The 13,694-nt window shown below is 44.6% G+C and overlaps 1 protein-coding gene across 1 annotated transcript in view; it reads left to right on the forward strand.

Annotated features, from left to right (window-relative positions):
• The first annotated feature begins 257 nt into the window (after nt 1–257).
• ATP9A (ATPase phospholipid transporting 9A (putative)) overlaps nt 258–13,694 on the forward strand; it is a 59,950-nt gene continuing 46,513 nt past the window's right edge. Inside the window, exons 1-3 of the mRNA XM_059827115.1 lie at nt 258–325; nt 11,486–11,630; nt 11,965–12,078. Of these exons, the coding sequence (XP_059683098.1) occupies nt 258–325; nt 11,486–11,630; nt 11,965–12,078 (327 nt within the window). The remainder of the gene's footprint in view (nt 326–11,485; nt 11,631–11,964; nt 12,079–13,694) is intronic.

A 13,694-nucleotide genomic window follows, 5' to 3' on the forward strand; every position in this document is an offset into this window, starting at 1 on the left:
GGTGGGCCGGGCGCTCCGGCGCAGGCAGGCAGGCAGGCGGAGCGGAGCGGAGCGGAGAGGTGCGCACCGGGGCAGGAGGCGAGCAGCGGACCGGGCCGGGAGGGCGGAGCGCGGCGGGGCGGGCGCGGCACCTGCGTGCTGCGAGCCCGGCGGCGCCGAGCCCGGCCCCCTCGGCGGCGCCGCCAGACGGCGGCGGGCCGGGCCGAGGCGCTGCTGGGAAGCGCATCCCGCCCCGCTCCGCCCCGGCAGCCGCGGCCATGACCGACAACATCCCGCTGCAGCCGGTCCGGCAGAAGAAGCGGATGGACAGCAAGCACCGCAGCGGGTGAGCTGCTCCGCGGGGCGGCAGCTCCCGCGGGCCGCCGCCCCGCTCTTCGCCCGGCCGCCGCCTGTGTTGCGGGAGAGGGGCGGGCAGCGCGACCCCCAGTCCCCTCGCCTCGGGGCGGCGGCGGGGACCCCGCTCGGGGGTCCTTGAGGGATGCCCGGGGCAGGCGGGGCGCGGAAACGCAGCGGAGGGCAGGCGGGAGCGGCGTCGCCCTGCGCTGCGCGGCCGCGGTCCGAGCCCGAGAGGAGGAGGAGGAGGAGGAGGAGGAGGAGGGAGGGGGAGGCAGGCCGGCAGGCGCTGACAGGTTGTTCCTGACGCCATTGCCGTGGCACGCCCGGGCGGAGGGCAGGATCCTGCCGGGCGGTGCTGCGCTGCGGCCGGGGGCGCCGGGGCTGGGGCGAGCGGGGCCAGCCCGTCAGCCGCCGGTTGGCAGCCCCTTGCGGGGGGAGAAATCAGCCCGGCCGGCCCTTATCCTCATCGCCTTCTCCATTAGAGCCCTCCAGACAAAGCGGTGCCTGGGCAGCAGCGAGCGCGGCTGATGGACGCCGAGCCCGGCCCGGAGAAGTGGGGCAGCAAACGCCCGCGGGCGCGGCTGGAATGGCCCGGGCTGGCCCGGGCGAGAGGCGGTGGTTTCACCGGCTGCCTGCCACCAGCCCTGCTGTCGCTCCTGTTTGCCATCCCCGCTGTTGCGCTTGGCGCCGGGCTGGAGAATTACAGGCTGGTGCTTGGGCGAGCGCTCGGCCTCTGCTGAGGAATAGCGTTGGCCCAGAAATGGTGTTTGTAGATCTGTAACAAAGGTCTCTGTCGAAACGCAGAAGGCTCTGTTTAACTGTATCAGTTAAAGCAATACAATATCCTTGGTGTGGGACGTTGCGACATCCTGAGTGTGGGATGTGTTCCTAAAAGAGATGTATGTATATATTTATCCTGATATTCCCATGCAGGAAGTTAAATAAGAAAAATGATCCTTTAATACTGTTCTGGTAGGAAATTGCACCACTATCCAGACAGGTTGGTTTGTACACAGTGGGGTGCACAGGGTATCCAAGTTACCTGGCTGTCAGTTATTGCAGTGCTTCTTTTGTCCCTGGATAATTAATTTTTTAAAATGTGGTGAGTGATACTAGCAAAATAAACCAAAATATCAAAGGAAATCCCGACTGTTAGAATAAGGGGAAATTGATACTTTTCCCCTCGTTTGTTATGTTTTTGGTTGATAGTTTTGATTCAGAGTCCTCTAACTGAAATTGTTCTACATAACTTATTCATTATTAGAATTATTCCTTACTATCAACATTGTTTCTAACATCTGTGCCAGTTGATACTGAGCTGGGAGGTGTGTGTGATGCAGCAAGTAATTCCCCAGTGCCTGTGTCACATGCATCACCGGGCAAGTTCCACAAGGTGCAGTCACTATGGCAGTAAATTTGGTGATGTGATTGAAAGGGATCAGGGAGAGGTGGAGGCCTGAGAAATTTCTCAAAGCTTCTTGAATGATTTCTTTTCCTAAAGTTCTCTAATCTCCACCAAGAGCCTCTTGGGTATTACGATGTGGTTAGTAGCGTCTAACAGAAATTGCCCTCATCTAACCTAAACTGTGGTTCGTTGGTTGTGGACTTTACCTGATTAGCAGTCACAGAGATGATGTTTCCTGTGTTAGCAAGAAATTTTGGCAGCAAGAAGTTGTGAAGGAAGATTGCTTAGGATTTTTCTCAATAGCATTCTGAATAACTTGGATTTGGGGTTTCTATTTTGAGCGGTAACTCTGGGGATGGGACTTATCAGTGAAACAAGAGTTCCTAATACACGATAAGTAGCCTGTGATATGTTAGTAATTTGATCAAATGATAGTGTGGATAACACTGAAGTCCAGCAAATCCAAAACAGCATTATAAACCAAAGGAGAAATCAGTCAGCAAGTCAGGGAGGGTCCCTGGTGTCACGTCCAGAATGGAGTCCCGGGAATCCTAAGCCATAATCAAGACCTTGTTTCTTCTGTTCCCTCTGAGAAAAAACCAAACAAAAGCACTTCCAAGTCATCTTCCTTGATACATATGAAAACCCAGACTGCACCTCAGCATAGCCCTGACTGCGATTTCTACTGTGGGAGTTTCCCCCCACCAGTGGGGGCAAGTTCTCCAACACAGGTTTTTGTCAGTGTGGTCTTCTGGAGTGGGGAACTGATTTCTGTTCACGTACTGAATGCCTTCATAGAAATCTTCATGTATGTTAACAAAAAAGTAAGAAATGCCTAATTCTCATGTAGGCAGCGAAGGGCAGGTGTCATCCAAGCAAGGCTTTCATTCCAGCCTCAGCCTCTAGCATACTTTGAAGAGAAGCGAGGGAGGAACTCGCACAGTAGCCTTGCAGAGATGAATGATGGTACAGACAGCTGAGCTCTGTGTTGAAGAGAAACCATGTGCTTAATAAACCCGTAGGAGAAGTGGTTATCTGTTCCTGAGTGTAACTTTAATGTGGATCTTCCTTGCTGCAATCAAAGGCTAAGCTCTGAATTCTGCAGCTGTATGCCTTGAATTCAGCCATATTCTTCCAAATGCTTTGCAGCACTCTGAAAACCATGATGAGATACGTGCCAATTAGGAGGGAAGGATAGCATTAGCTGCAGCCGGACTGTTGGTGGGATGGCAAGTGAGTCTGAGCTTCCCAGGGGCTGAGCTCTGCCGGGAAGGGAGCTGCAAGTTCCGGAAGCACCCCAGATGCTCCATTCAGTGCATGACACAAGTTTTTCCCTAAATAGCTTATGGTCTCAGTCCACAATCCTGCAAGGCATTTTTTTGAAACTGGCAAACTGCTGTGTTCATGCTGCCTCTGCAGTGTAGAAAGGCCTTGATCCAGAAATGTGGGGAATGAGGCGGGCAAGGAGGAGTTTTACAGTAACGTTTCATGCGGCCATTCCATTGTACGTGTGTGTGTACTCTTCAGCTCCATTTAAAATGGCAAATTCCATTTCAAAGTCAACAGAGAGAGATGGGAGTTCCTGCCCTCCGTCTGCCTGCGTGTGGGTGTGCCTTGGCGCGTGCAGAACTGGGCTGGTTTCCCACAGACGAGCTGTTTCGCACCGCGGCACTTGGCGGATGGGCAGGGGTGGGCTGCAGCAATAGTGGTGCTCCTGGCCCCTTCCTGAGCCACCCCAGCTGTGCCATCGCATGGTCTGAAACAGGGGAATGTTTGATCATGTGGAGGTGCATAAAAACACTAGGTTGTTGTGCGTGGCTCTGGTTTTTTTTTTTATTGATGGAAAATTCTTTATACGCTTTTAAAATAATGAAATGTGGAAGGTTGGTTTGTATATTAAAGGTGCAAAGGACTTAACAGCACAACCTGTGAGAAACGTAGAAACATCCTCTGAGAAATGTGCTTGTGTAGAAGTGATTAAATATGTTGATCAACACTAATCTGACAAATACTACCCCAGTATTAGACAAATGTGACACTTTTTTTCCATTAGGTTTGTTTTACATGAAGAATGCTTTACATGAAAAAGCATTTTTCTTTTGCTCTCTCAAGTACTTCTTCATCAAACATGCTGCATTTATAAATAAAAACTGCTTCTTGGTAATGGCTGTTCATCTGGCATCTGTCAGTCTGTCATATTACTGCTTCTTACATCATCACTAGGAATGCATTTTTGTAAACAAATATCATCTCAAGTGAAGTACACGGTAGACCTTTGTTCTCTTCACCACCTCCCCATTCATGTAGATGCCTGTGCAGATTAAGGGTCACGTCACTTACAGGACTCAAAGTTTCAGATACAGTTCACATTGAAAGAGATGCTTTTGAGTGGTTGTGATTTTATTTGGGGATTTGTGAGTTTGTTTTATATTATTATTTTTGCCAAGTTATGATTTAAACCATGAATAACACAGTCCTATATAAGCTTTCCCATATAAGCTGTTTTCACATATTTTTCATGTTCTTTCTGTAAGATAATTTTTACAAGTTCATGGTTGTACAGTGACTTGCTAGTTTACTTTAGAGGCTATTGCAATACTGTTCTTCAATGCTTCAGTTGCAAAACAGAGAAGGAGAAATGTTTAGGAATATGTATGCCTAAACTTTTATAGAAAACTGCACACATTTCTGTAACTTTGTGATTCCCATTCCTGGAAAGTGCATGCTAATTTTATCAGCATCTCCAGGCAGCAATGTAAACTTTCAGCTGTTTTTCTAGACAGTCTTTCTTTCCCTTTCAAGGACGTAGTCTTCTGATTTCCTGATGGAAAGTATTTTATTACTCCTAATAATGCCAATAGTTCTCTCCTGCTAGAAACAGCCAACTTCCTCCAGTGACACTGACCTTGCCCTGAGCGGAAAACTTTGGAGTAATGTGATGGCCTGAGCAGCCCCTTCCCTCATCATCCAGGTCTTTAAGCTTGATACCCAAAAATAGGGATGGTATCGAAAGAAAGAGTAGATCACAGAACTATGCAATGCCTATAAAGTTCTTTCAGGGAGGAACAAGTAAGTTAACTGGAAAAAGCTGATAGCCCCAGTCAAAAGGACTTTTTATTTAACGAACACCAGGATAATGTGAAAACACGTTTGTGTACTTATTTGTGTGTGCTCAGAACACTTTGTTGCTGGTATCCAACTGAATGGAATTGTCAGAATGTTTTTTTCGAGGTTAAGATTATTCAGTTTCTAGAGGAGAAAGGGAAAAGGAGACTATCTGAAATGTTCCTTGTTAGGTTCACCACCCATCTTTTTCCCTTTTCTTTCCCTTTTGCTCTCAGTATGAGTTACGGGCATCCCAAGTCGGGTATTTAGCGGCGCAGCCATCTCTCCTCGCAGTAGAAGTTCTTAGCAGCTTTGGGGGCTTTTGCTTTAGCTCCTGTGAGCGCGCAGGACCTGTGCGGTGCTGCCAAGCGCCGGGCTCTCACTGGTGTCGTGCTGTGTGTTGTGCCAACGCAACTTGGTGCAGTAATAAAAGCAGCTGGGGAGATCAGTGTTTACTCACATTGCAACATCGGCACATGTGAGACAGAAAGGGTTGAGGTAGTGAAACCGTCCTGTCTGCATGTGACCCTGGGTAGGTTAATGAAACCTGCCATTAGTCTCTTAAAACACAGTCTGCCATTGCAGCCGCTCCTGTTCGTGTAAAGTGCTTTGTAAGGATCACAGATGTCATATAGAGGATTTTAAAGCAGAACTAATGAGCTTAGTAATGTATTCTGCCCTAATGAAGTTTAAGACATCATTGAAAAGTTTAAAAAAGGATAAAAATTATGGCAATGAAATACCTTTGAGGGGGGTGATAAACACCTGCCTGTAAGAATGAGCACATAGTTCTGTGCTTGGGAAATGTCTGTGTTCTTACCAAAAGCTCCTTTTCTAACTTATTTCAACAAGACACGGGCTGGCACTTGCACAATTAGTGTACAGAGATAACTGTCGCTGCGTAACATTTGTGCTATCCTGGGGTTTGGATTGTGGGCTTCTGCTCTGTGCCCGCCCGGCAAAGCACAGGCAGGTGCTGGGTGGTTTGTGGGGCAAGAGGAAAAAACAAGGTCACAGAATAGGTCAGAGTTAAATGCTAGCACTGCTAGGTGCCTTCATAACCAAAACTCTTTGGGGATCTTTGAATGTATATGAGATAAAGATCAGCATTTGCTGATTTTTCAGGATTTTCAGCCACAGGTGTGGGTGCGTGAGTTCCTTGCCTCAGCACTGCCCGATCTGGAGGAGGCTTCCAGACAATGACGTAATGGGATTTCAGAGCGCTGATAAACCTCCCCAGTTAAAGTGTTGCAATGTGTGACTCTGCTATCGCTGGTTGTAGTATTGTGTTCATTGGTTGGACTGGGTTGGTTTGTTTTTTGTTTGTTTTTTTTTTTTTACAAATTCCTTTATGTTGCATAAAACCCTTGTGCTAAAAGGCTATGTAGGAGACTTCTTAGTAGAAATGCTGTATATTCTTTACTTGAGCATTGATACTACCGATAATCGCCTTCAAAAACTTGCTAGGCAGGAAGTTTTTCTTTTGTTTGTCTAATTAGGTTTTCAGTTTGCTTTTGCTGTAACTCAGGGGGTTGCAAAAACTGTGGCTCTAGCCAGGCAGGAATTTCACAAAACTGTTATTTTTACACAGCATAGTCTGCTCTTTCTTGCTTATACTTGGAACTGCATTATTTTTAGATTGATTCTCAAACCTTGTAATAACACAGCATTTGTAAATTAAAATTCTTACAACGACAGGTATCTTTGTGGTGGGAACACTACGAGAGGTCATGGCTTTGATTGCAGAACGTATGCTAAATTTTGGGTAATTTCACTTTTGTGCAATTCCCTTCCACTTCCCTGCCTTTGTAGGTGCTGTCACTATTAGGGGCTGCTGTCTCATTTAGAACCACACAAGTGTAAGCAATTTTGCAGTGCTAGGTGTTAGCATTCACAGACTAGTGAATTCATAGTAATTTGGAAAAGAAAAGACTAAAACCAATATAGTTGCATGTAAACAGTTGAGCAGAGCACGCTTTTCTTAAGGTAAAATGTTCTGATTAGTTTGTGGGGTTCATTTGCCATTTTCTTATACATTAATGAAGAAAAAATGTTGATAAGTCATTGAACTTACCAAAATGTCTTGAAGTCTGCTTTGGCGATTTAGGTATTGGTTTGAAGATCTGCCCAGATATCTGGAAAGTTCTTTGGAGCATATTGGTGAATTTTACTTTGTAAAAAAGAATAAAAATCCCAGCACAAGTAAAAAATATATTATATTATAGTCCTACCCTCTCTGAGCCTTATCCTATTGTAAATATTGTGTTATAGGTGCATAGGTATTTTTTGCTGTTGAGTACAATGCCTGTAAGAGGCCCAACCTAAAAAAATAAACAAAGGTAACTGGTTTCAGATGTCTGATTACAAGGATCGACTGACTCTCTCTGTAGCTGGGAAGCATGCTGTGATGAAATGGTGTGTGTGGACACCAGGTTTGTTCCCTTGGGCAAAGCCTTTTATTTGGAGCCTTATCATAGAGGTCATTCTGAATTCACAGTTATTAAAACATGGAATCAAGGCTAATCTTGTGTGGGTTTCTCCATTGCGAAAGGAGGAAAACCACTTTTTTCTTTATTTCCTTTTTTTTTTTTGTTATCATAGAGCATATCTATTTTCTGTTGCGATCCAAATACCACCACTTTCACTATTTTCCGTTAAAATATATTTGGGATACAAGTGACTATTTGTCTTAGGTCTTCATCTGCAAACACAAAAGAAAACTGCAATTAAAAGGTATCAAGCTAATAAAATATACTTCTGAAGTAGAGTTTATGAATTTGAGTGTCTGACACCAACTTTATGGTTTGTCTCAATGTTGGTAACTGCCTTTCAGATGTAGGTATTATGCGCAACCGTGTGGGGAAGAAAGATAGTTTTTCTTAACAAGAAAAAAATGGTTTGTAGATTTGACAAAAATTGATAGTTTCAGGGGCAAATGTAACTTTTTGAAGTGGGTTACATTTAGGGTATTTATGTTAATTATGGTTTTATGGTACCGCCTAGGGAATAGTCAAAGGTGGAAGTCCATTGTCTTAGAAATGTTGCAAACGCAGAATAACAGGCAATGTCCCAATCTAAAGGTAAACAGAGATGGCAGTAGTGGTGCTGCAAGTCTGTAGGAAGTCCGATGCCTCTTGTATATGCTTGAACAGTAAAGCATCTCCAATTATTTTATTCCAGTAATTTGCTCTAGGTGTGCATTGCTATCAGGGTTTTGAACTATTCGCATCACCCACTGTGTTTCTTTCTGTCAGATTTTCCTGCATTCTCCTCACTTTCTCTTCTTCAGCAAATGAACAGTTTGCAAGTCCAAGTTGCCAACTGCAGAGGCTTTGATAAGGCTGATATCTACATGGTCAGTGATAAACCTGTGTGGGTGAAAGCAGTGGGATTGTTATTGAAATTGGGGGACCTTACAAGTACTCTGGGTCTGGAATGGAGAGTTTGACTTGCATGGAGCTGGTAAGAGACTATTTGGCACCATCCAAAACTTGTGATTTCATGTTCCTTCAGTACCGATGCGTGGGTGCTATGTAGTGCTCTGCTAGCTTGTCAGCGTTTCAGTCTGAAAGCTGCTTTGAGTGAGAAAACCTTCTCTCCTGCGTTTGGGTGGCACCTGTACGCTTACGGCTTTGGTTGTTCTTGAGCACAGACTAGAGAAAAATCCTCCTTTTCTGGGCTCATCTGCCACTCTTCATGAAATATAATGATGTCAAAGTAATTTGATTATGCAAAAATCCTTTTGTCTAGTTTTAAGAGAAAATTATCTCACAAGTCAGCCTTGTGAAGTTAATGTCTGTGCCTGCTCATGGAGCACTGAATCACATGGTGACACCTTTTCTTCACTTCTGGAAGCAAAGTTGATTTTTATTCCTCTTATCTACCCAAGGAACTGACTTAACTGATAACACTTCTTTCTGTTTATTTATATCCAGCAGGGCATAAAACAAAAAAAAAAAAGGTATCTTTGTAGGAAACCACCTTCTGTGTGGTGAGTTGTAATCTCTGTTCATCGTACTGCATATATCTTCTGTCAAGAAAGTGACTTCAAGAGCCTAATGCTTTGTGTACTTCCTTAAATAGTTATTTCTCTCGGTTAGGTGTGTATTTAACTGAACTTTTGTGGCGGAATGCTGTGATTCAAGAAGAGATCTCAGCAGTGTTTTCTGGAAAGATGTTTGTAAGGGCTCTGAAGCTTTTGGTTATCAATCCGGCTGATACTGGCTTTCCCAACTGTCAATGAAATTCAATAGGTCTGTTTTTAAAGGTACAAGGGGGATTGGGAAGAGATTGGCTTTCAGTAAGAAGCAGTGACAACAAAAAAATAACCCTTTGGGGGTTTGGGAGGGTACAATGCTGCAATTTTGAACAGAGAGGCTTTTTCAGGGTACAAGAGGGATCGCTGGCAAGTCCTTGCATCTCCCACGAAGTAACTGACTCTCTGATTCATTGCCTCAAGTAAGGATTTCTTACATTGAGCAGTACACAGTTTTATTCGCTAAAATTCTTGTGAGAGCTGAGTTTTTGCTGGCCTCGGCAGCCAGGGTGAGGCCCCGCGAGCCGGCGGTGGGTGGGCCGGGGCGGCCTGGGGGCCGCGGCAGGCAGGCTCCGGCCTGTGGAAAGAAAGTGGCAGTTCTCTGGTGTTACTATTGCTTAATGAATTACGTGTTAATCCTCCGTCTTTTTCTAGAGAATAAGTGTTTCCTGTCACCTCATCCCAAGGTCTCTTAGTTGAGAAAAGCAGCATCTAGCCTGAGGTTTGTAGGCAGCGGAGTGGTTTCCAAAACGGGGAATACAGTTTTGTTATGTATGACACCCAGCTGTGTGCCGGAGGAGATTGTAACTTGGATGATTTCAAACGTAGGCACCACGTGCCATCGCTGGGATTTATGTATTGACTCTGGGGAGTCCAGAGCTCCCTGAGAGCAGCGGGGAGAGGTCGGGGCGCTGAGGGGCTGCTGAGGGGACCCTGGGTGAGGTGGTGTGTACTGGTGGTTCGTAGAGGCGCTCAGAGGGCCCGCTTGGCTCAGATCTCATAGCCTGGATTTTAAGTATCTCCTCCAGGGAGAAGAGGGAACCCTTTAGTAACCGTATCAGTGTTAGCGAAGTTGATGTGGCTTTCCTGAATTCCCATGTAAATTTTAGCAAAGGCCAGAAATGATGTTAAATAAATGGCTTTAATATAAGCCTGAGTTGAAAAAGTAAAAAAATCAGCATGCCAGTGCGTTCGTATTTTATTTATTTTGAACAACTTTTGGAAAACTGGCATTGCAAGATATAAAATGTAATTGTTGTGCTGGGTAATTAAAACGTGGCAATATTTAATGGAACGAGAACAGATACTGCTGACAAAGTAGACAAAAATGCAGGAAAAAAAAATTAGATCAGAGGTTATATTGGACTGGCGTGATTGAAAATAGGATGAAACCCTGCAGCCGTTCCTCTGGCAGCTCGGATTTGTGGCACTGGGTCCAGGCGTTGGTCCGGGCTGCCTGAACTTGCAGCCTCCACCATGGTGCTGCAGTGGGACTGTGACCTGAAGAGCTGAAAATACAAATTACTACAGCTAAACTAATAAACTGAGACTGTATAGCTGGATCTACAGTGCATGTTCTCAGTCGATGAGACTATTCATTAGTAGTTAACATACAATTTGCCATTAACATAAATAGAGCTAATGATTGTAATGTTGTATAAAAATAAAATCAGTAATCATTTAGTATCTACTTTCAGCTTCCTCTTAAGGTTTTATTTTTAGAGGATTATACGTTATTATTCCTTGGCAAGACTGTTTTAAAGTGCAAAAATTCAAATATGCAAATATTAAACCCTTCTGTTAAAAAGGTATAAATTTCTATGAAGCAGGGGTTGCAAGGAAGGAGGAGAATCTCTGTCTGTCTCCATCTCTTCCATAGGACATATAAGATCACTTTACATATATGCACTCCTGTTTATATGTTCAGTTCGTAAATGGGAAAGCCCCCTTTTGTAGGAAGAAGTTTCCATACACCAACAAGGAAACAGAAGCAATAATATAAGGTATCTGTTACTATTTTATTCATGGGAGCTTTCTGGCATAAAACCTGCAATCCAGGACCGATGCCAGGGGACCTTTCTGCCTGTACCCCACACCTCCTTCCTTCCTGAAGCCCTTGCATTCACAGGAGGCGGAAGCTCTCCCAGCAGCTGGCACTGACTCAGTGTAGTGATGAGCTTGGTCCACGCTTCTCCTTGCATCGGTTTCTTGAAAGCAAAATGAGGAGCCTCCCCACCCCTTATTGCTGCAGGCACACTTCTAGCACTGCCGCAGGCCTGCCCAGCTTTGAACGCATGGTTGTGTGATGTTTCAGTAACAGCTCCAACACCATACGAGATGTTTGCTCACAGCTTGGCGGCCTGCAAGGCAGGTCTGCAGTGGCTGTAGCAGGTGGGGTGTCTGTATTTGGTAGAAGATCAAGCACTGAGTTTTAAGATGCTCATAATACAGTGGATAATTGACAGATGAGAGGTGGTGAGTGACAGATGAAGAAGTGATGCTCAGCTGCTCTGCCTGGCTGGCAGAGAGGGTCTGGGGTGTGCATGTGAGTCGTAGAAACATGTTAAAAATTAACCATTAATTAATTAATATTCCTTTTGTAGGTGTTGTGAGTGCTTAAGATGCTGTGGGAGGAGAGACCCAAGGCCTCGTACTGTTTGGCTTGGCCATCCAGAGAAGAGAGACCAGAGATACCCTCGCAATGTGATCAACAATCAGAAATACAACTTTTTTACATTTCTCCCTGGGGTAAGTGTGAAGAAAGACACTTTTCATCATCCCACCCCAATGCTTTCCCCCATTTCAGTGGTTTTACAGTAGACAGGTGCAGAACCTGGAGCTGGAGGAAGTAATTAATATTTGGGTTGTGTTTGGTGGGCCTCCTGCAAAGGCTGCCTTAGGGCAGCAGCAAACCGGGCACGGATTTGTCCGCAGTGTCCAGGACTACTTTATGACTGCCCTAAGGTAGCATTTAGACATTAGAGGAGCATGCAAAAATGTTTCTGGTGGTTAGATCAATATGCATAACTTCTGAACTCTGTTAATCTCCTCCATCTTCTTTTTTTCTTTTTTTTTTTTTTAGGTGTTGTTTAACCAGTTCAAATACTTTTTCAACCTTTATTTCTTGCTTTTGGCCTGCTCTCAATTTGTCGTTGAAATGAGGCTTGGAGCACTTTACACGTACTGGGTTCCTCTGGTAGGTCGTTTAAAGCTTATTTATTCAAGACAGTTTCAGTGTTTGACAAAATTCCTTGTGCTGCCTTTTCTCTAGGATGTAAATTTGCACCTTAAATCATTTTGTTAGCTTACTTCTTCAGGCCTGCTTCATACATGTTGTAGAGTAGATGCCTGTTCTGGCCTTAAGCTTTATTTTGTAGAAGTTTGACAGGGATGTGAGAGGACTCTGCCCCCAACTTGTTCATCATAACAGACACAGAGCTCTCACCACTGGCTGCAGTGACTTCAAGGGCAACGGGGCTTTGTGAATAACATGAGAAAACGAATGGAGACCGGAGCAAATACATTTCTCTAGCAATGTGTGTGTTGTTCACAGCTGCATCTGAACGTAGGGTGTGCTCATGGAGAGTCCACATGGGGTGTTGCGCCCTCCCGGGGTCATCATGCAAGGGCCAGCACTTGTGGGAGCCCAGGCCAGCCTGGCAACTGCAGTGAAGGACCGAAGGGCACCTTTCAAAAGTGACCTTAATGAGCAGCCATATGCGCAATGACGGCAAATTATGCTCCCCTGCCAAACAGTTTGACCTGTGGCCTTGGGATAGGTCAACAGGCTGCTTCATAGTTTAACCACATTGTAAAAAACAAACGAAAAAATAGAGAGACACCCCTCAACAAATCTCCCATATATAAAAATAGATACATAGAGACGTATTCACACACACTCATTCACACTCACTCAAGGTGCAGATGCTCTTTCCTTCCTGTAAATTATTTGCCCTTTTCTTTTCATAGCCATATGTTTCACCTGTGATCAAAGGAAATCGATAATAATCAGTTTTGAAGCAGAAACTCCAGTGCTGTCAAAGGACAGAAAGAGGAATAGTTGCATAGGATGGGCTTCTTAAATCTCTAAAATGCACTGCATGAGCCAGTTACAACTGCTTAAATGCTTAAATATAGGTACCTATCTATTTTTTTCTTTTATCCCAGGAAAACTATTATTTATCTTTCTGTTTGAATAACTTCTCTGCTGCATTTCAGCTCATAGTATAGTAGAATAATTTTGGTTCAGAAGGACATCTGGTCCAGCTGCTCAAAGCAGGACTGTCTTTAAACTTAGGTTGGTTTAACTCATCTCCCTGAGTTTTGAAAATCTCCAAGGATAGAAATCCTTTTTACTTTAAAGAAATGACACAAAACCAACTGAAAATTGATTAAAAAAGCACAGGGCTTTTTCTAAGACACTACTTGTGCACTGATTTGAGAAATGGTAGTGGTAAAAATTTGTGGCTCTATTGAGGGAGCTGTGGGGCCAAGGGAATTTTTCCTGCCTTTTAGACTTTCAGTACAGTGAAATCCCTGGTGAAAGCCAGAAAGAAGTGAAGGGGGCAGTTTTGGGACATTGCTGCTAACATTCTGGTTGTATTAAAACCTGGATCTCACTGAATTCTCTCTTGAGGGTGTGCTGTATTGCATTTGCTGTATGAATCTAATGCTAGTTTTGAAAGATCCTGTCCTATAAATAAAGTATACATGCACACAGAGGATCTCTCTTTCTGGGTATTGTATAGGCAGTTGTGACTTGTCTGTGCCAGGTGAGCAATTAGAATTTGGCATATGAACTGCCAGAAAGCA

Source organism: Gavia stellata, chromosome 20 (assembly GCF_030936135.1).
Source record: "Gavia stellata isolate bGavSte3 chromosome 20, bGavSte3.hap2, whole genome shotgun sequence".
NCBI lineage: Eukaryota > Metazoa > Chordata > Aves > Gaviiformes > Gaviidae > Gavia > Gavia stellata.